The following is a 21,812-nucleotide window of genomic DNA, read 5'->3' on the forward strand; positions in this document are numbered from 1 at the left end:
ATAAATCAACTGCCACCACTTACTGAATATGGCAACCGCCATTTAATTTATCCATGACAGCTGCCATTTTAAAAGAGAGACAATTTACCCCGTACTGCTAAGTTATTATTTTAAGCTTTATCTCTCTTTCTTTCTCTCTCTCTATCTATCTATGCCCGTGGGGATCCGGGTTAGAATAGGTCCTCAGCACCCCCTTGCTTGTCGTAAGAGGCGACTAAATGGGGCGGTCCTTCGGATGAGACCGCAAAAACCGAGGTCCCGTGTCGCAGCAGGTGCGGCACGATAAAGATCCCTCCCTGCTCAATGGCCATAAGCACTGAACATTGGCCTAAATTTTGCAGCCCTTCACCGGCAATGGTGACGTCTCCTTATGAGTGAAATATTCTCGAGAGGGCCGTAAAACAATATTCAATCAATCTATCTATCTATGTAAGGGGCCTCCGTGGCCGAGTGGTTAGAACATCGCGCTCAAAATCACACGGCCTCTCACCTCTGTCGGCGCGGGTTCGATTGATTGATTGATTAAATATTGGTTAACATCCCGCTCGAGAATATTTCACCCATATGGAGACGTCACCAAGACCGGTGAAGGGCTTCATATTTAGGCCTATGCTCGGCGCTTACAGCCTTTAATGTATGTTTGGACACAAGTTTAGTAGGAAAACATGTTAAGATTTTTTATATTGAGACAGCAACACAAGAATACACCGATATCAGGCCTCAACAGTGCGCAGCTTTTTGTGCCCCGTAAATCGAAGGTTTTTATTAGAGGTGGATCTGTAGCTCTCTGTTCCGTCACAATATTTTTTTCCAGAGATCTACAGTTCTCCAACTAGGCCTAGTAATTTTCTAGTCCGTCCATCTTATCTGATCACCTGAATCCGCTCGAGAAAGTGGGCGGGCTGTAATCGGCCAATGAAAACTCTTGTTACGTCAAACATGTCATTCAAACTGTTCAATCGTCGCAGAACGCAATATCATATCGGGTAAAGCGTCATTCTATAATTAGAGGTCGCGTCATCAAGCTAACACTAACTTGATGTGGGTAGCACGTGACCTGTGTGTACACAATGGGTAAAGCGTTCTAATTCAAAGGTGAATTGCGATATATTTCATAACTGAATTACATAAACTGAGTTTGCGATAGATACGACAGTATGATAAAGTTCTAATAAAAAACACATGAAATAGAAAGGTAATAATCTTTCCTCTCATTTTATTTATTTCACAATTTGGTGTTTAGGGTGAGCGTTTAGTGCATTTTATAGTCATGCGACTTTAGACAAGGGTTTGTTTAGTTACAGTTAGAGGAGTAAAACTTTGAAATTAGATTACAAGTCCACAACATTAGTAAGACACACTCTTGTTAGTATACATGTATATAGGTAACTGGTAATATAAAAGTATCGGTGCTTCAACCGTTTCCTGCTTTACGCATCATTAATATAAAAAATGTAAATTCCATTACCTGAAAATGGAAAGAGTCTTCCTCTTTCTAATTCGAGCATTGTCTTTAAATTTTGTGAAAATCTTCTCATGTAATTGCGTGTCATAGAAATTGATATTAAAAAATTCTAAGTCCCATAACTCCCTAACCACAAAGCTGATAACTCGAAAAAATCGAAAGGTGCCTTTCTCTGCCTAATCTAAGTATTACGTAAAATATTCCCAAGGAAACTTAATACTACCAGGAACCTGCCATATAGCGGGGCTGTAATTGATAGTTTAGAATAAAACTTTTATCAAAGTCGGAAGACAACTCTAATATATCATTTCGTTTTGTAATACATATGTCCGGTATGACATTCATAAGGGGGGGTGGGGGGGGGTAGGCTGGGGGCTCCAGGGTCTGATTAATTATTTTTTTTTGGTTACGTTTATGAGTTATTCTAGCTATACTTTACAAAATAAAATCAACGAATAACAACAAATAATTTTTTTTTTTTTTTTTTTTATATTTATGCATTTGTTTGTATGTACAATGTCAAAACTTATATTTTTGCTGTTGTTCTAGTAATTTTTGGTAGCTCATAAGCAGAGCGTTCGTTTCGTAACTGGAAGGTCGTACTCGTGCCGTGGCTGCGTCAGACTGCTCCTTCGCCAAACGCTTGCCTTGTAGTTCAGTGAGAATCACGGGTCTTTCGGACAGCTTGTGGCATCGCAGTATGAGTGAAACATCCTCGACTGGACGTAAAGCAACCAATCATTATTTTGGTCACAGGAAAGGAAACAGCCCGCCACTGTTTTTTAAATATGAATTTGCAATGACTATAGATACCATGAAAAAATAGACACTTTATAAATATAGATTCAATGACCATAAAAACTTCATAAATTAAATAAATTTCATTTCATTTTATTCAGGTATACAATATCACAGAATGTCATGATTTAAAATAACAAATTGACACCTGACATAATCTGTAGCACTATGCAGTCATAACAGTTAAAGAATAAGTGACTGTATGAATAACATGACAAATGATGATATCATAACCTAAGGATAACCCATAAAAGCTTAAATTAGCTTATTTCCAATGGGGTCCTTATATTTATATAATATATATGATCAACAGACAAAAAGAATAAACATTATATGATTAACAATTGGAATTTTGGCAATTCGAATCGATATCGAATTTCGATATCGAAATGCTTAATCAACCGACCTTTTTGCAAATACATGTACATACACGAACAAAGAAAGGGGGTGGAGACAAACCACTTTAATTAGACACACATCAACTGATTTCATATGCCCTTCCTTCCTGAGATGGATGGATGGAAGGAATGACAACACATTGTCTATTCAGTAAAATTTGCTTTCAGAAAGCAATTTAGAGCCTTCCCAACAAGAAAATAAAACACAATACATTTTAAAAGTACAATGTGTGTCCAATTCGAAACCATTTTCTCTAGATCATATTTGCACATCTCTCATATCTATGTGATCTTGAATTGTGTAAGACACCAATTTGAATATATTAGCATAAATTACGCACCTTTAAAAACATTGCATCTCTGTTTTGACGCCACATAAAACGTGTTGATATTGGACGACTATTTACAGCCTCTGCTCCTCTAGGTCAGTGAATCTCTCATCATTTTGTACATTCTTTTATACCTATTTATGAATAGAAGCAAAAATTTTCATTCAAAGCAATTCATCGATAGAAGTCTGTTCTTAGTAGGAAGTATTACGAATTCTCTTATCAATGCATGATTGACCCTAAAGTCGAGTTGAAGTAATTCAACGATACGATCGATTTTGCCTACAGTTTGAACAATAATTACTATATTTCTACTTGGGAATGAATGTTTGACAATCATCACAAGAATTTATTATCGTGGCTTTTGTGGAAACTCCAAAGTTTTTATCAAGTTATGCCCCCCCCCCCCCCCCCCCCCTCCTCACCGGCAGATGCTATGACAATTCATTGTATATAAAATATATTTCTTGTATTGTTTACACAAAACATGTATGCCAGCAAGTTTGAGTACTTAATCATGTTGGTTAGGTATAGATGTACTTTTCGGTGTATTATTCGGTGTATAAATTAGATGAATTATCATGAATACTACGGAAGCCGATTAGTATCAGGATATCATTGTTTGTAATTCTCTCGTCATTACGAGAAAATATCTCGTTAAATTATGAGATGAGATATCGAAAACACAAGAAAAAATCTAAAGAATTATCCAGAATTAAAACCCCTATCTTTCAGATTGTTCAAATCCAAAATATATCGCGCTTACTAGCATAGGCACAGAATGATATAAGCAACTCAACTGAATTCAAGTTAAATAGCGTTTTAAAATATTAATTTTAAACAAAAGGTTAACGATGAATATTTATTCTCTCCTTAGCCCAAGATACTTTTACAAAATACATCTATACATTATGATGGGACTTTATTAAGAGATTCTTAGGGTCACATAAAACAACACAAAAGAAGGTCACTCTGTGAAAGCTTGTAATGTATATCATAGAGGTTAAGCCCATTTTGACCCAAAAATTCTCGTAGTGTTTATGGATACTTGTACGGCGAATTTCGGGTCAAAACAGGCTTAACCTCTGTGCTACAATACATCATGTGTCAAAACGCATCACTACAAAAGGTTTTGCATTTTGTTTATCTATAAAATTAATACTATTCACTTGCATTAATATATCTCGTTTCCACTAAAAATCTTGGGATATATGTAACCATGCCTGTTTTAGAGTTAGCATATTTTGATAGTTCCTGGTTGTTGCAAGTAAAAATATTAATTCAAATGGACATTCACATAGTAAAGAAGTACAGGAAAATATTTCGAGCAATCGGGTATCGAACCTGGGACTCTTACATTACAAGTTATATGATCTACCCAGGCCATAATCTCTTTTTTTTTAAAAGACAATACACTATGTCAGTGTCCTTAGAGCTTTTAATTATAAAAACTGACACTTAGAATTTAATTTTGTTTCACATAATATGAATATAAGGATGTCTAGTTTGTGTATATTGCAAGGGATATAAAAACAAAGAAAACACGGGTTAATTTCCAATGTTTATAAGCAATATAAAATGAATCATGTGAAAGTTCAAACCATTATGTTTACACATAATTATGTACTCCTTGTAAACATGACATGTTGACTTAGTACCAATGCACCGTCTCGTGGTATCTTTTGCATTACAGTCAATCATATGTACTTGTACATGTATTACGTGCCTTTTACTATTATCATGTCTGATTGCATATATTGTTATTATTTTCTTCCTGTGTGTATTTCTGACTGTTTTGCATTAGGATACACGGTGGTACTTGCATGTATTACATTAAGTATTATCATGTTCAAAATGTCTCATACTAATAGTGCATATTTTACTCTTGTTTTGTTTTTCTTTTTATCATTTTTTTTAATAAACATTGCACATTGAAATGTTAACAGTCATGTATGCTGTATGCCCGAGAGGGCCCTAATTTGGAAATAAATCATATTCTATTCTATAGTAAATATATACACCCACAATACAATCAAACTAGATATTTATTCCTTATATGGATATTGCAATTGTTTCTTAATTAGAACTACATGTATAGTTAGAAAAAGCAAATCAAATAACTCACAGGTATGAATATCGTATTCATCTCAGAGCCCTCAAGTAACCCACAAAATTGATTTCAATGACACATGGCGTACCTATTCGTGCGTTTCCCTGTCTTCCCTGCGCGTGAAAATAAAGTATATGTGATAGGAAGTTGGAATTAGGAAGACAATGAAGTTGAACTAGTCTATCGTTTTGACAGTTTTTGAAATCAAATAAATCGGAAGCATGAATATTTTCTGACTTGTTTGTTACATGATACTGGGGTCTTGGCTTTTAAGTATTATCAGGTGGTGTCTTTACGACAGAATAGGAAAAGGATATCAAGATTCGGGTAGAAATCTGAATTGAAGTCAAACTATGTTAGTTAGACCCCCTTTTTAATCCAGTTCGCCCCTCGGATGTCAAATACTTGCTGACGCCGCTGACGTATATAGGTAACACGTAATGAGCGGTCATATAAAGGTGACGATAAAACAAAGCGTCGTCCTGATATTTGATCATAGGCACGCAGTAATGCCAAACTTGCCCCGATTGTCGGAATTGTGTTGATGTGTTTGATAGAAATAGAAAGTGTACAGTGAATATATTTGTTTCCATATATTCCTGAATTAATGCTTTCTTCCGCAACTATATGCTTCCCTGCGAAAGATATCCATGAATTGAGGTGTCATGCAAAAACGAACCTCGACCATCTCTATTTCCGCTTCGGTAGCGTACACCCTGGTCATAACATAGCCTACACCCCGCATGTTGGGGTATATTCGGTGGATGACAATGTCGGTATTTGCCTGATATTTTGATCCATGAGACATGAACATCATTTGCATAATCTACGTTCATCTAGATGTTACGAAAAGTCGCATAATTATATACCTATATAAAAAAAGAGCCATCTTCTTAAATAATATCATTAAAATGTCTGACGTTAATGTCAAATTCCATCGATATTCCAACCTGTTTTTCAGCCGACGCACTCGGAGACGCTACGGTTGAGTGGAATTCGAACGTCGCCAGTAACATATCCCCACTCGATTAACCATACACGGGAACCCCCATGTACAAGAAACAGTTAAAGGGTATTCTGAACCATTAGTCGGTCAACAAAACAACATGCCGAGGACAACAAGTGTTCCATTTGGATTACTATATATAGTCGTTCCCTGTATAGGCAAGTTATTGACGTTTTTTCTTCTGTATCTTCATGCGGCGTCGTTCTCTCAGAATGTAATGGGTTTTATGCATTTTTTAAAGTAAGGGTTGGGAGGACGTCGTTGTTTTTACATATGCAGGGTTCATGGTGACACTCGGCCTCTGAGACAAACAAAGCAATTCGGGTTTGAGGAAATGTAGGAAAAAAACCCAAATAATAATAACAGTGGAAATTTTCGAAATTCTTAACCCGGATACGTATTTTTAAAAATCATTTGCAGGTAGACATGATACAATATACCGATCAATAAGTTATCAATGAACAACAAGGTCCCAATTCTCTGCATCACATACTTTGTTCACGATGGCTTCTGGTCGCGGTAGCACAGTGGTAGAGCATTTGCTTTGCAACTAGGAGGTCGTGGGTTCGAGCCCCAGTCGTGCCACGCCCGCGTCAAACGATTGCTCCTTCACCAAACGCTCGGCATTTAGAAGTGAAAATCGCCGTAGACGTAACAAGATTATACAGGGTGTCTTTATCATAAGGTGTTTGTTTTGTGGCATTGATTAGCAAACATTGCAAAACTGCCAGGAGTTGTAGAACTTTACTTAAGGTGGTAGCAGCCATCATCAACAGGAGTTGTAGAACTTTACTTAAGGTAGTATCAGCCATCATCAACAGGAGTTGTAGAACTTTACTTAAGGTAGTATCAGCCATCATCAACAGGAGTTGTAGAACTTTACTTAAGGTAGTATCAGCCATCATCAACAGGAGTTGTAGAACTTTACTTAAGGTAGTATCAGCCATCATCAACAGGAGTTGTAGAACTTTACTTAAGGTGGTATCAACCATCATCAATCTGTGACATAGTGATACTTTGTTTTGTAACACATGAATACAGGAAGGTCAGAAATATATTACCTCGTCTTTTAAATTTTCATATCTATTCAGGGTAGCTTATTTGATATATGGGTTAACCTATAAATCTGTGGTACATAGGTTTGAATCTCACAGAGTTTGAGGTTTTTTTTTTGTAACAATAAAATGTACTTTTGCAAGAGTTTATGCAAAATCTACTTCATCAGCTCAATATCATGAATGTCAAACTGAATTTCTTGGGTTTTCATACCTTCTTAAACTTCTCTCAACAAGGCATCCATATGTTGAGACTCAAGGTCCTTGCAATACGCACATCAAGTTGTTTACGAAGAGCCTAGCTTTAAAACTATGGGGGAAATAGGACAAAACATACACTCACTTTATGATATTTCCTAAAAAATGACCCAGTTCAACAATGTGTGCAATGTGTGATTTCCTAAAAAATTGAAGAATATCAAAATTTTTCCCATGTGCACATCTTCAATACCCATACAAACTGTGAAAAGAGTTGAAAGGACTAACCATGTACTCACTTTATGATATTTACTCTAAACTGACTGAGTCAAAGAATATGTCATTTTCTTTTTAAAAATTGAAGATAATTAAAATTCTTGCCACATGCATATCTTCAATATCCATACAAACACTGTAAAATAAGAAGGCCCCCACTTGAAAATTGTGAGAGGAGTTAGACAAATTATGTACAGTGTATTCTATATTAAATATTTCCTCAAACGTGACTAAGTTCAACAACGTGTAATTTTCTCAAAAAGTTAAGAAAATCAAAATCCTTGCCTCATGCACATCTCCCATACCCATTGAAACACTCTGTAAAACAAGATGGTTCTCACTTGAAAACTGTGGGAGGAGTTTGCGAGACAAATTATGTGTCATCCATGTAACATTCATTTTTAAATAAAGGGACAAAACTCCTACAAGTGAAGACAAAATGGATCAAAACTGCAACATGATCTGAGACAAGAGAAATGAAAGTAGAAACAGAGAACCTCGAACGGACGGACATACAGCCATCACGGTACCATATAATCCGTCCTGCCTAAAGACGGGCGTATAAAAACGGAGGTTCTGTGTCGCAGCAGGCATTAAAGAACCATAACTTCTGCGGCCCTGGGCGCTAAGTTTGTGGCACTTCACCTACATCTGCTGGCGTCTCAATGAGTGAAAATTTCTTGTGGGAACGTAAAAACAAACAAACAACATAATTCCTTAATATGCTGTCTCTATTTCAACTTTTCTCAAGTGTTTCATCGTTAAGCTTGAAATACCCGGCATCTACCTTGTCAGCATCGAGCACAGCTAGGAACTACTTTACTCTCAGTCCGTACAATTGTTTGTCATATTTGACACTCGTGTAGAGATGTCACCAACTTAAGAAGGAATAACACACCAGGGAAATTTGATATGGATAAAAAGTAAAGGATATGTAGTGATATTTTGAAATCGAAAACCTTCAAATTTACTTTTTTTATTTTTATGCCTCCGAGATAGAAGATCCGGGGGGGGGGGGGGGTAATTGTTTTTGTCCTGTCTGTCGTTCTGTAAATCTGTCGTTCTGTAAATCTGTCATTCTGTCTGAAACTTTAACCTTGCTAATAACTTTTGAACAGTAAGTGCTAGAGCTTTGATATTTCACATGAGTATTTCTTGTGACAAGACCTTTCCGTGGATACCAACATTTTTTACCCTGTGACCTTGACCTTGGAGTTCGACCTACTTTTTAAAAAAAATTCTAACCTTGCTAATAACTTTTGAAACAGTGAGTGCTAGAGCTTTGATATGCCTTATGACAAGACCTTTCCGTGGGTAGCAACGTTTTTGACCTTGCTAATAACTTTTGAAACAGTAAGTGCTAGAGCTTTGACATTTCACCTGAGTGTTCCTTGTGACAAGACCTTTCCGTAGGTAGCACCATTTTTGACCCTGTAACCTTGGAGTTTGACCTACTTTTTGAAAACTTTAACCTTATTAATAACTTATGAACAGTAAGTGCTAGAGCTTTGATATTTCATATGAGTATTCCTTGTGACAAGATCTTCCTGTGGGTAATAAACCTTTTGACCTTGGCATTTGATATACTTTTTTAAAAATTGACATTGATCATAACTTCTAAATTGTAAATATTAGAACTTTCATATTGCAGATGAGCATTTCTCGTGACAAGATCTTTTTACTGGTACCAAGATATATGTCCTTTTGACCTTGGCCATCTTTGGAATTGGCCATTATCGGGAGCATTTGTGTTTCACAAACACATTTTGTTTAAAAATGTAGTTTTAAAAGAAAATAATCTGTAATAAAAAAAAATTAAAAACGCCTGCTGGACTCCAACCCTCTGGACTTGAACAGATTTATAGATCAGCAGTCAACACGTTAACCGACTGAGCTGGCCAGCTAGGTAATGAAAGTGTACGACCTTAAGCGTAGTGCCACAAATTCTGACAAATGCTAGACACTCTGAGCAGTAGCTGTGAAGATTCTGTATCGTGCCAACGCCTTTCATGACACGGGACCTCTACTGGTAGTTATTTTTAAGGTCATATCGAAGCCAGGCCTTCCAGTTGCAAAGCTATCCCCTTTACCACTAGACTACCGCCATCACATTCTAGTCTCAGCATTGTTACAATTATGTTCTTTTTGGTTGTTGTTTATTAAAACAGAAAATTGGCTTCAAACGAATATTTTGAAGAAATTAAATCGTTTTATATTGATAACTACCTTAGGAAATGTTTAAAGCAGGACACAAGTTTCTTGACCATTGCAAAAAATTATGCAAAGACAGGTTGTGTATAAAAAAGTTTAAATTATGCCACAGTTCTGATGCAGATTCGTCATGCTAACTATTACACATTTATTTTTACATAGCCAAAGCTTGAATTTTAAGTGCAGAAAGGTCAAATGTTTGTCGTCTGGCTCATTAAGAAGCATACAATGTACATTTTTCTCTCCGATTTTGTAATTCGCCATTAGCGACGACCACCAGTTCTACTACTTCAGCACACGCGGCCAGTACATTAGATATGTCGAGGACCATGTCTCACTCTACAGCCGCTACATCTGGTATGTCCACGTTCATAACACAGACAGTCACAGAGACCACACAGCCTGTAACGTCACAGATACCTGTGGTTACATCAACGTCGTCTGCCAATACAGGTACAAAATATATGTTCCACGACAGGTCTATGTCGATGTCATTTATAAGTACAACTTGGCCATTATGCCTATATGGAGATGACTAAAATATACATGTACTTTGTAGTATGTTTTAGGACTAGCAAGACAAGTTTGTTCAAATGAATTGGCAAATATCAATTTTACCATTAATTCGCCAAAATTACAATAGTGTTAAATTTTGTGAAAAAGTTTGCTATTACCTAGTATACATAAAATGTCTTCCTTATTTTATCTTGATTATCTCAAACAATAAGAAACAAAACACAATATACTGGATTATTGTTTCTATTTATAGTCCATATAAGAGGAGAGTGGACGCCGTGGTCAAGTTGTTCAAAGTCATGTGATGTAGGAGTGCAGAGTCGATCTAAGTCAGTTGGTGGAGAAATCAGGAGAGAGGAGCAGTATTGTAATTTAGAGTATTGTCCAGGTAAAACCTATGACAAAAAATTATCAAAAATAACTAATTTGTGCACGACTTTCCTCTGAGTGAAAACAATAGATTAAGTATCGAAAATAACTAGTTTGTGCATTTTTGTAATTTGGAGCATTGTCCAGGTAAATGATTTCTTAAAGAATTCATGTTTTGAAATTTTGTCATTCTATCTATGATATCTTTGTTTAACACGGGTACAATATATAATATCTGGATTTAAAAAATATAATATTGCATTACTGAAGATAAAAAGGAGAATTATGTTAAGTAAATCCCGCATAGTTTCTCGTCATTTCAGTTGCAGTACTTGTATATTATACTTTCACTTTCAGACAATTTTTGTACAAAGGACACTGACTGCAGGAGGTTAAAGGGATGGGTTATCTGTATTAACAGCACGTGCTTCTGCGAATCCCAAAGTCATTTTGATCCATCTAACACTAGATACTATAACAAATACAACTGCTATCGTAAGTACCATCCCAAGCAAATGTATTTGTATTGTCGTAACAAAAATTAACTTACGTCATTTTTTAGGTAGGATGCATCAGAGATTTATTGTTTTAATATAAACGCATGGAAACTTTCAACCTTTTGTATCTGTCAGAAAATTACGAAAGCCTATTAGTATCATGTAAAAAATAAATTTGCATTTCACTATCTCGTAATCACGAGATAATTGTCTTGAAATTACGAAAAAATATCTCATTATTGCGACATAATTATCTAGTGATTACTAGAAAACTTTTCGTTTAGATAAATAATTTGAAATCACGAGAAATGATCTCGTAATTACGAAAAAAAAAATTCATAACGATGAAAAAGTATTCAGTAATTACGGAATAGTTATCTCGAAATTACGAGAAAATATCTCGTAATAACGAGAAAATTTTATCGAAATTATATATATATATATATATATATATATATATATATATATATTGTTGCACAACTTATGAGTGGTCTTAGAAGCGTTTGATTTGGTAAATGGGAAAGTGAGCGATGTGAGTAACATCAAGACGGTTTATTGCTTAGGATTTCAAAACAAGGAAATTCTACATACTTATTTGCTTTATACATTCCAATAGATCTTGGATTCCTTTACCCGTCATTATTTAAATCAGTATGTAAAAAGAACAACGGAAAGAGAAAATCTTTTTTTATGCCCCTTCAAAGAAGAGGGGCATATTGTTTTGCACCTATCGGTCGGTCAGTGGACCACATGTTGTCCGCTCAATATCTTGAGAACCATTCACTTCATCGTAATGATATTTGATGTGAGGGTTGGTTATGAGTAGAAAAGAACCCCCTATAGATTTTCAGGTCAGAAGGTCATTAGGTGCAGTGCAGTATTCTGTAAATTCAGTGTCCCTTTGTTTGATGGTGATGATATTTCTTACATGGATTGTCATTGGTAGTAGATGACCCCTATTGATTTTCAGGTCAAAATGTCAAAGGTCACCGGTTGCAATGCAGTACTCTGTCCGCCCAATATTTTTGAATACTCTTTGTTTCATAGTGATGATATTTCCTACAAGGATTAGTGACTATTTATTTATTTTCAGGTCAAAAGATTATAACAACTTTTGAAAAAATCAGTATCCCCTTTACATCAGAGCCGGCCAGGAAACAACTCACCACTGCCGGTGAAGGGCTGCAAATTTTAAACCTATGCTCGGTGCTTATGGCCTTTGAGCACGGAGGGATCTTTATCGTGCCACACCTGCTGTGACACGGGGCCTCGGTTTTTGCGGTCTCATCCAAAGGACCGCCCCATTTAGTCGCCTCTTACGCCAAGCAATAGGTATTGAGGACATTTCTAACCCGGGTCCCCACGGGATCGATGAAAATAAAAAAAAAAAAAAAACTTCTACAAAACCTGTCCGTTGCCGGATACCGCTGGATGTAGGGTGATGTGAACAGACCTCACAACTAATTTGTATATTTTACATTGTACATTATACGAATGAAAAACACTAGATTTTATTATGCATAAAAGTCCTGTCTATCTCGTAACCAGCGGCGACTAGAAGTGAATACATGAATTACATTTCGAAAACTTGTTTTCTATTACTCGCAATCTATTGGCTAATAATGGATCTTTCCATAAAACATTTTTAAACATTACTGCTGCATGGTGTAAGGGTTTCCTTTAAGTCAGATTTAATAATATAAACAGAAAAAATAAAGATATTAGGACTTCTGAAATCTTACAACCTTTTCCCGCTATTACTAACGAAACGCGGGAAAATATAATTATTCGTGCCCTTACTGTCCCTGGTGTTTTCTTGCTTTGACTGTGGTAGTATATATAAACATGTTCACGAGTACAGATGGCACAGCAGCTCATGGGGGTGGGGGGTGGGGGGCATATACATGTTTTGCAAATATTTCCTCAACAGAGAAATATCAGATGACCAATATTTATAATTTTAAAATTTTTCTCGTAATTACGGATAATTTTCTTAGAATTATGAGATCTTTTCTCGTAATTTTGACTCGTAATTACGAAATATTTTCTCGTATTTTCAAGATAATTATCTCGTAATTACGATATCTTTTCGCATTATCAAATTTGAATTAATTTTATTCATTTGAGTAATTTATTGTAATCAGTTGCACCACATTCAAGTGTAGTACTGCATCTTTCACTTTATCATTTGAAGCTGAAGTTGAAAACTGTGTTATTCGAGAAAACCCGCCGTACTCTCTTGGACAACCGAAGTCATTGCTATTCGGACTAAAACCGCAAGGCTGTGTTGCCAATGACAACCCAGAGAATGAAGTCCACATAATTGGAATTTACGGCGAGGAATTTGACAATACATATACTGTTGTAATTCGTCCAAGAGGGGAGAGCAAGAAACCTATAATACTGGTATTGTCGTCGTATTACGTGACTAACTGGAGGATTGACACCACTGTTCACCTAGATTCCATTATTTATGGGGTAAGTATACATGTATTTTATTGTCAAAAGACAGATATCATTTCTACAAATGTACGTATGTGTATATCACTTGATATTATACATGTGTGTATCACTTGATATTATACATGTGTGTATCACTTGATATTATACATGTGTGTATCACTTGATATTATACATGTGTGTATCACTTGATATTATACATGTGTGTATCACTTGATATTATACATGTGTGTATCAATTGATGTTATACATGTGTATATCACTTGATATTATACATGTGTGTATCACTTGATATTATACATGTGTGTATCACTTGATATTATACATGTGTGTATCAATTGATATTATACATGTGTATCACTTGATATTATACATGTGTGTATCACTTGATGTTATACATGTGTACATGTATATCACTTGATATTTACAGATACAATTAGGGTGTTTGAAATTTCCTTTATGAATTTTAGAGCACTCTTGAAGATACGTTAAACATGCACCATACTGTAGAAATCATTAATGATTCCAAGTGTGGCTCTTCAAATATCGTACGATGGGAAAGGCTTGGAGCTGCCACTGGATACAGTACTACAGAAGGAAACACGGTCAAAGTCCTACTTCTAGTGGGGAGAATCTACGGAAATGTGACGTCATTTACAAGTGCGACCCTCTTATTTTATCCCAGAACTTTTACACTAGAGGTTGGTGGGAATCCGCTACAGAAAAGACCCTTTATTGGATTTCAGGTATATAAATCTATAACGTGTGCGGATGTAGAGGGGGTCAGGGGAGCCCCCCCTCCCCCCCCCCCCCCCCCCCCCCAGGAATTACAAGGTATATATCATCATGATTTATGAAAGAAATGGGTTATTACATTTGTGCATGGAGTAATGGGGACAGAACCAACTCAAAAAATATCATGACATGATTATGCACAAAGTGTTCTCAAAAGAAAGTGTAACAAATTGGTTTTCATTTTCAATTTACATAATTACCTGTGATTGGTAGAACAAGTTTATTCATACTGGGTGTTTCACGATAGGGTAGGATTAGAAACCTTCTGGACAGGGTAGACCTTTGACTGACGGTATTGTATGCTATTGTATTGTCTTAAAGTCTTTTAAAGTTTGATACAGTTTAGATCACTACTTTGTTCATCATCAGAAATTGACCGAAAAGAAATTGTACAATAGTATATCAGGCAGGGAAACCAAAGAAGTCAACACCTCATTTCAGAAAACGCTTTTTGTATGCTCAGATGCTTATTCTAAAAGGTTGGGTGTGTTCTTTCGTGCTCGAAGTTGGAACTGCCTCCCCCCTTGCAAAAAGATCTTGGATCCGCGCATGTATAACATTCAGCATCAATTTCAGCTTTCACTGCGTTCCTATGTGCCCAATCATTCCCTAATATCAAAACATCGGAAACACGTCACTGACATTTTCTTTCGTTGTTTTGTTACATAGTTTGATGCATAATAAAACAATTTTGTCAAAGTATCAAGACTGTAAATTTAAAGGTTGTTTTCATATAAATGATCAATTACTCGTACAAGTCATTTTATGTTAAAAATAACAATTTTATGCATTTATCTATTTGTTTCCAAATTTAAAACAATTATGATCTTCTAATTATGTCCCTTGGATTTTTGCTTCCTGGACAAAAATTCAATCTGCAATACAAGTTGGCTTCTAGCGTAAATATTGACGTAAACATGCAGTCATTTCAAAGTTGAAAAATATTCATATGTCTTTTTAAAATCATATTAGAAAGGAATATTTGGGGTGAAATTTTTTTTGGATAGAGTAGGTCAAGTCCTTACCGCGAAAGTCCCGAGTCGTTGTATTATGAAGTGACTGTTCATTTTTCAAGCACTTGGACATCAAATATGTGAAGAATGGGTGGATGATATCCTAAAAATCATGGTATCCATGTTATAAATATGAATTTGAATGTTTTTATATCATTTGATATATATTTTGGTGTCGAAATTTTGTTGTTGTAATATATTATGATTTGCAATTTCAATAACGGAAAAAATAAGGTGATGTTTGTATTAGAAAATCTATATAGAGGCTGTGAAACCATATTACATTGTTGTCTTCCCGTACAAAAAAACTGATTTCTATATATATATTCAATAGAACCGAACTCTTTATTTTGATAAAATCTTGAACTTTATTTTAATTTTATCAATGATAATGATTAAAGTCACATACAAAACGATCATAATATATATTTTTACAACAAAATAAATTTTTCAGATTTACAGCCAGTATCGCTTTAAATATTAATCTATAATGAATACAGAAAAAGAAACCTGTTACGATTTTGTGTTTTGGAGAAGTATAACAGAATTGTCAGAATATTGTCTTCATTTTGTACAGTACATGCCAGCACAATGTACGAAAGTTACTCCGATGTACATTGGAAATTTCACAGAAAAGACGGATACAGAATCAGCTGCGTGTAGGTACATTAGATCTATTCTGTAACACACCTCTCTGAGTGAAATCAAATAGAATATTTATCTAAACATGATACATGTATTACGTTCGTCACTGAGCGTTTTTATGCTAGAAATTACCACGGGAGGTAACCGACTGATAATACCATGAAACCTAAATAGTAAATACATGTAATAATAAAAATCCAGACATTTACTCCTTATATTTATAATATTTCTTTATCTTAGATCTAATTAAAGGAAAACTTTTTTTATTTTAAAAAATAAAATAAAAGTTGTTTAATAAACTTTCGGCTGGGATTGTTTTCCTGTCGCGGAAGAAGTGTCTTGTGTTAGTCCAGGAAATAGTCAAGACACTACCATGTCTGTAATGTTATCTCAGACAAAGACATTGGAAATTGTACATATTTAAACCTAAAAGCAGTATGCCATTCTAGTACATTTCTACTTTTCAGCTGACACTAGTAACTTTATTCCGGCGGTGATCGTCAGTTTAATATTTGGACTGATCGTTGTGGTGATATGTGTTTTCTGGAATCGAAGGAAAGCAATGCGAGCAAACCGAGCCGCTACCTGTAACACAGGGACCAGTGATGTGACGCCAACGGAATATCAGACTAGGGCCGTAACCACTGGAGGCTTGGGAGGCAGAAATAGAAATCCACTGTTCAACGATCAACAGAGAATCTCAAGTCCAGGTATCAGCTTTATTTTAGTATATAGAAGGGACATTAATATTAGCATCATTAATAAAATAAGTGTAACAGTACTCTACAATTTTCACCCACAGATATTTTAGCTGACATTTCCACAGCCCAAATTCATGCGCCGTATTATAGTGTGACGCCTATGTCGTTGCCTGTAAGAGCTGCAGCCGGATGTGATACCTCCCATTCATGGGAGGATCTACCACCTCCGTATTCACCCCGTGTTCAAGAATATCCCCAATCAAGGACAGAACCGCCTTTTACAATAACTTATATTTCATGGGGTTCAGGAAATTATGTGCATACAGGATCCGGGACATCATCAGCTCCTGTTGTAGCCGCTACAGCCGGACCCATGCTAAATTGTATTCAGTCACCACCGGACTATTTTTCTTCTGTTCATGGATTATCTCAGACTTGCACAGATTTACCACCTTCTTACGAATCTTTACTGGAGATGGAAAACAGGCAAAATAATGTGTAATTTAGCAGTTTGTGCAAAGACGACTGCTCGGATAAAACATTCTCTAAAACTTTTCTTAAACAGATTATTTTTACATCAAATTTTCAGTTCTATACATAAGATTTGTATGATTGTAAATTTGACAAGCAGTTGATGAATTCTTTTCAATATCTACCGTTTTCTGAGGGGGAAACATGGCATTTTGTCTTGACTATGTGTCACAAAGTCGATGAACACTTACAGCATATCACCAAGAATCTAAAATACCGAAATGAACCGATACGAGTAGGAATAGTTATTCTTCATCTACATGTCTGTACTCTCCTTTGTCCATCCACTCATTTTCGAATTACTGTACTTTGTCATATGAATGGTATGTGTTTACTGTACTTTGTCATATGAATGGTATGTGTTTACTGTACTTTGTCATATGAATGGTATGCGTTTACTGTACTTTGTCATATGAATGGTATGTGTTTTCTGTACTTTGTCATATGAATGGTATGTGTTTACTGTACTTTGTCATATGAATGGTATGTGTTTTCTGTACTTTGTCATATGAATGGTATGCGTTTACTGTACTTTGTCATATGAATGGTATGTGTTTACTGTACTTTGTCATATGAATGGTATGTGTTTACTGTACTTTGTCATATGAATGGTATGCGTTTACTGTACTTTGTCATATGAATGGTATGCGTTTTCTGTACTTTGTCATATGAATGGTATGTGTTTACTGTACTTTGTCATATGAATGGTATGCATTTACTGTACTTTGTCATATGAATGGTATGCGTTTACTGTACTTTGTCATATGAATGGTATGTGTTTACTGTACTTTGTCATATGAATGGTATGTGTTTACTGTACTTTGTCATATGAATGGTATGCGTTTACTGTACTTTGTCATATGAATGGTATGCGTTTACTGTACTTTGTCATATGAATGGTATGCGTTTACTGTACTTTGTCATATGAATGGTATGTGTTTTCTGTACTTTGTCATATGAATGGTATGTGTTTTCTGTACTTTGTCATATGAATGGTATGTGTTTACTGTACTTTGTCATATGAATGGTATGTGTTTACTGTACTTTGTCATATGAATGGTATGCGTTTACTGTACTTTGTCATATGAATGGTATGCGTTTACTGTACTTCGTCATATGAATGGTATGCATTTACTGTACTTTGTCATATGAATGGTATGCGTTTACTGTACTTTGTCATATGAATGGTATGTGTTTTCTGTACTTTGTCATATGAATGGTATGTGTTTACTGTACTTTGTCATATGAATGGTATGCGTTTACTGTACCTTGTCATATGAATGGTATGCGTTTACTGTACTTTGTCATATGAATGGTATGTGTTTACTGTACTTTGTCATATGAATGGTATGCGTTTACTGTACTTTGTCATATGAATGGTATGTGTTTACTGTACTTTGTCATATGAATGGTATGCGTTTACTGTACTTTGTCATATGAATGGTATGCGTTTACTGTACTTTGTCATATGAATGGTATGCGTTTACTGTACTTTGTCATATGAATTATGTGTTTTCTGTACTTTGTCATATGAATGGTATGCGTTTACTGTACTTTGTCATATGAATGGTATGCGTTTACTGTACTTTGTCATATGAATGGTATGTGTTTTCTGTACTTTGTCATATGAATGGTATGCGTTTACTGTACTTTGTCATATGAATGGTATGCGTTTACTGTACTTTGTCATGTGAATGGTATGCGTTTACTGTACTTTGTCATATGAATGGTATGCATTTTCTGTACTTTGTCATATGAATGGTATGCGTTTACTGTACTTTGTCATATGAATGGTATGTATTTTCAAGATTAAATCTTTATTTTACTACAAACATCGATTGTATGGTATCAATATTGAAGATGTGTATAGATTGCAGAGGTAGATTTTCTGGATTTTATAAGAAAATAATCCTTTCTTAAAATTAGTCATTTTCCGGAGAATCATCCATTGAAGACCATGAGGTATACATTCTATATCAAAATTATTGTTGTTTATTACTGTTGTTTATAGTAGAACTATGCATTTAGTTAGGTATGTGTGCCCCCCTCTCTCCCCCCCCCCCCCCTTTTGTATAGCAGTAATGTTTGTTAGTGGAAATGTATGAATGTAAGCTTGAACTGATGTAGTGAAAATTACCACCCAAGGCAAAGTGTTCATGTTAGAGTAGGTTTTTGTTTTCGACGGAATCAACGGCCCTGTCAAATATCACTTTAATTCAGCAGTGACTTTGGTCTCTAGTAAAACAAAATGTACTTCAAGAAAAGATATTACAAATTATGAACATATGTCTTCAAGGCAAAAGTAACAATTTGCATACTTTGAACTTACAACGCCTTAGGAGGCCAATTTCGATATTCTGTTTTAATCTTTTACATATTTCACTCCTAATCTTTCGTTTATGATCTAATATTCCCACTCTATTTATTTCAGTATAAGTGTCTTGTTATACGAGTGGTATGTCTTGTTATACGAGTGGTATTATGAAAGGTGAAGATAACGAACAGTGATCAATATCATAACTCCTATAAGTAATACCAAATAGAAAGTTGGGCAAACACGGACCCTCTGGATATTCCAGAGGTGGGATCAGGTGCCTAGGAGGAGTAAACATCTCCTGTCAACTGGTCACACCCGCCGTGATCCCTATATCTTGATCAGGTAAACGGAGTTATCCGTAGTCAAAATTAGTGTACCAAGGACGGCCTAACAATCGGTTTGAAACAAGGCAGCATTTGACCCAATGATAGGTTGTATTGGCAAACTAGATTGTTATAACGACCATAGAATTTGCGGGAAATGCTGACTTTAAACGAGACTGTTGAAACCCCTGCACCATCAACTTGTTTTTCAGTAACCTGTCTCAATTTAAAAACTTATCATACGCAGAATAAGTTATTGTGTATCGAATTAGTTGAGAGAAATAAACACCATATGCAGGTGATGATGGAATATTGCTACATAAATACTGGAAGTTGACAATGGAGAAGCTGAAATCATCCCATTTATCATAAAGTTGACTTATTGGTTTGCCGTTAATATCTATTTTCAATGAAAAATTTAAGTATGAAGCAGGAGTGGATGACTGTGGTTAGTGTCTTATATTTCAAGTTCACATGGATATATATCGAATCGACATATGAATGAAAATTAGCATTGCTAATAGATAAAACGTCGTCGTATATGAGAAGTCCAACAAACAAAGCACTGGAAGCATGATAGAAATGTATGTGACCGGTCGACGGGATGCTTACTCCTCCTAGACACCTGATCCTACCTCTGGTATATCCAGGGGTCCGTGTTTGCCGAACCATCTGTTCTTTATTGCTTATAGGAGTTACGAGGTTGATCACTGTTCGTTATCTTCACCTTTCATGGTACTAATGTACAAAATTCTAAAATATCCGAAGAATTTTATCCTTCGTTGAATTTACCAGTGTTTAATAATGCTGCATTATAAAATTTTATGCTGCAAATTGGGGAAATAAACCATTAGTGTAAATATATAACTGATGTATGCTTTGATGGAATTTGAGGTACGGTTTCTTTCCTACATAAGCCGTTCCTATTGAATACTGAATAGACGAAATATTAGTGTTAATTAATACTGAAATAGACGAAATATTAGTGTTAATTAATACTGAATATACGAAATATTGGTGTTAGTTAATGCATAAGACGTGAATATTGAATACTGAATAGACGAAATATTAGTGTTAATTAATACTGAATATACGAAATATTGGTGTTAATTAATGCATAAGACGTGAATATTGAATACTGAATAGACGAAATATTAGTGTTAATTAAAACTGAAATAGACGAAATATTAGTGTTAATTAATACTGAATATACGAAATATTGGTGTTAATTAATGCATAAGTCGTGCATATTGAATACTGAATGGACGAAATATTAGTGTTAAATAATACTTAAGACGTGCATATTGAATACAGAATAGACGAAATATTAGTGTTAAATAATACTGAAATAGACGAAATATTAATTAGTGTTAATTAATACTGAATAGACAAAATATTGGTGTTAATTAATACATACGACGTGCATATTGAATACTGAATAGACGAAATATTAGTGTTAATTAATACTGAAATAGACGAAATATTAGTGTTAATTAATACTGAATATACGAAATATTGGTGTTAATTAATACATACGACGTGCATATTGAATACTGAATAGACGAAATATTAGTGTTAATTAATACTGAAATAGGCGAAATATTAGTGTTAATTAATACTGAATAAACGAAATATTGGTGTTGATTAATATTGAATAAACGAAATATTGGTGTTAATTAATGCTGAATAGACCAAAAATTAGTGTTAATTAATACTGAATAGACCAAATATTAGTGTTAATTAATACTGAATAGACCAAATATTAGTGTTAATACAGAATAGACGAAATATTGGTGTTA

The 21,812-nt window shown here is 35.0% G+C and overlaps 1 protein-coding gene across 1 annotated transcript in view; it reads left to right on the plus strand.

The window, feature by feature from the left end:
* Positions 1–3,004: 3,004 nt before the first annotated feature.
* The window catches only part of LOC125680183 (uncharacterized), a 51,042-nt gene continuing 32,234 nt past the window's right edge, over positions 3,005–21,812 (plus strand). The window contains exons 1-11 of the mRNA XM_056153555.1: positions 3,005–3,085; positions 6,062–6,264; positions 10,114–10,299; positions 10,616–10,750; positions 11,089–11,226; positions 12,322–12,476; positions 13,389–13,706; positions 14,159–14,434; positions 16,074–16,155; positions 16,609–16,851; positions 16,944–17,342. Of these exons, the coding sequence (XP_056009530.1) occupies positions 6,207–6,264; positions 10,114–10,299; positions 10,616–10,750; positions 11,089–11,226; positions 12,322–12,476; positions 13,389–13,706; positions 14,159–14,434; positions 16,074–16,155; positions 16,609–16,851; positions 16,944–17,342 (1,990 nt within the window). The 5' untranslated portion in view covers positions 3,005–3,085; positions 6,062–6,206. The remainder of the gene's footprint in view (positions 3,086–6,061; positions 6,265–10,113; positions 10,300–10,615; positions 10,751–11,088; positions 11,227–12,321; positions 12,477–13,388; positions 13,707–14,158; positions 14,435–16,073; positions 16,156–16,608; positions 16,852–16,943; positions 17,343–21,812) is intronic.

The sequence above is a fragment of the Ostrea edulis genome, chromosome 2 (assembly GCF_947568905.1).
Source record: "Ostrea edulis chromosome 2, xbOstEdul1.1, whole genome shotgun sequence".
Classification (NCBI taxonomy): domain Eukaryota; kingdom Metazoa; phylum Mollusca; class Bivalvia; order Ostreida; family Ostreidae; genus Ostrea; species Ostrea edulis.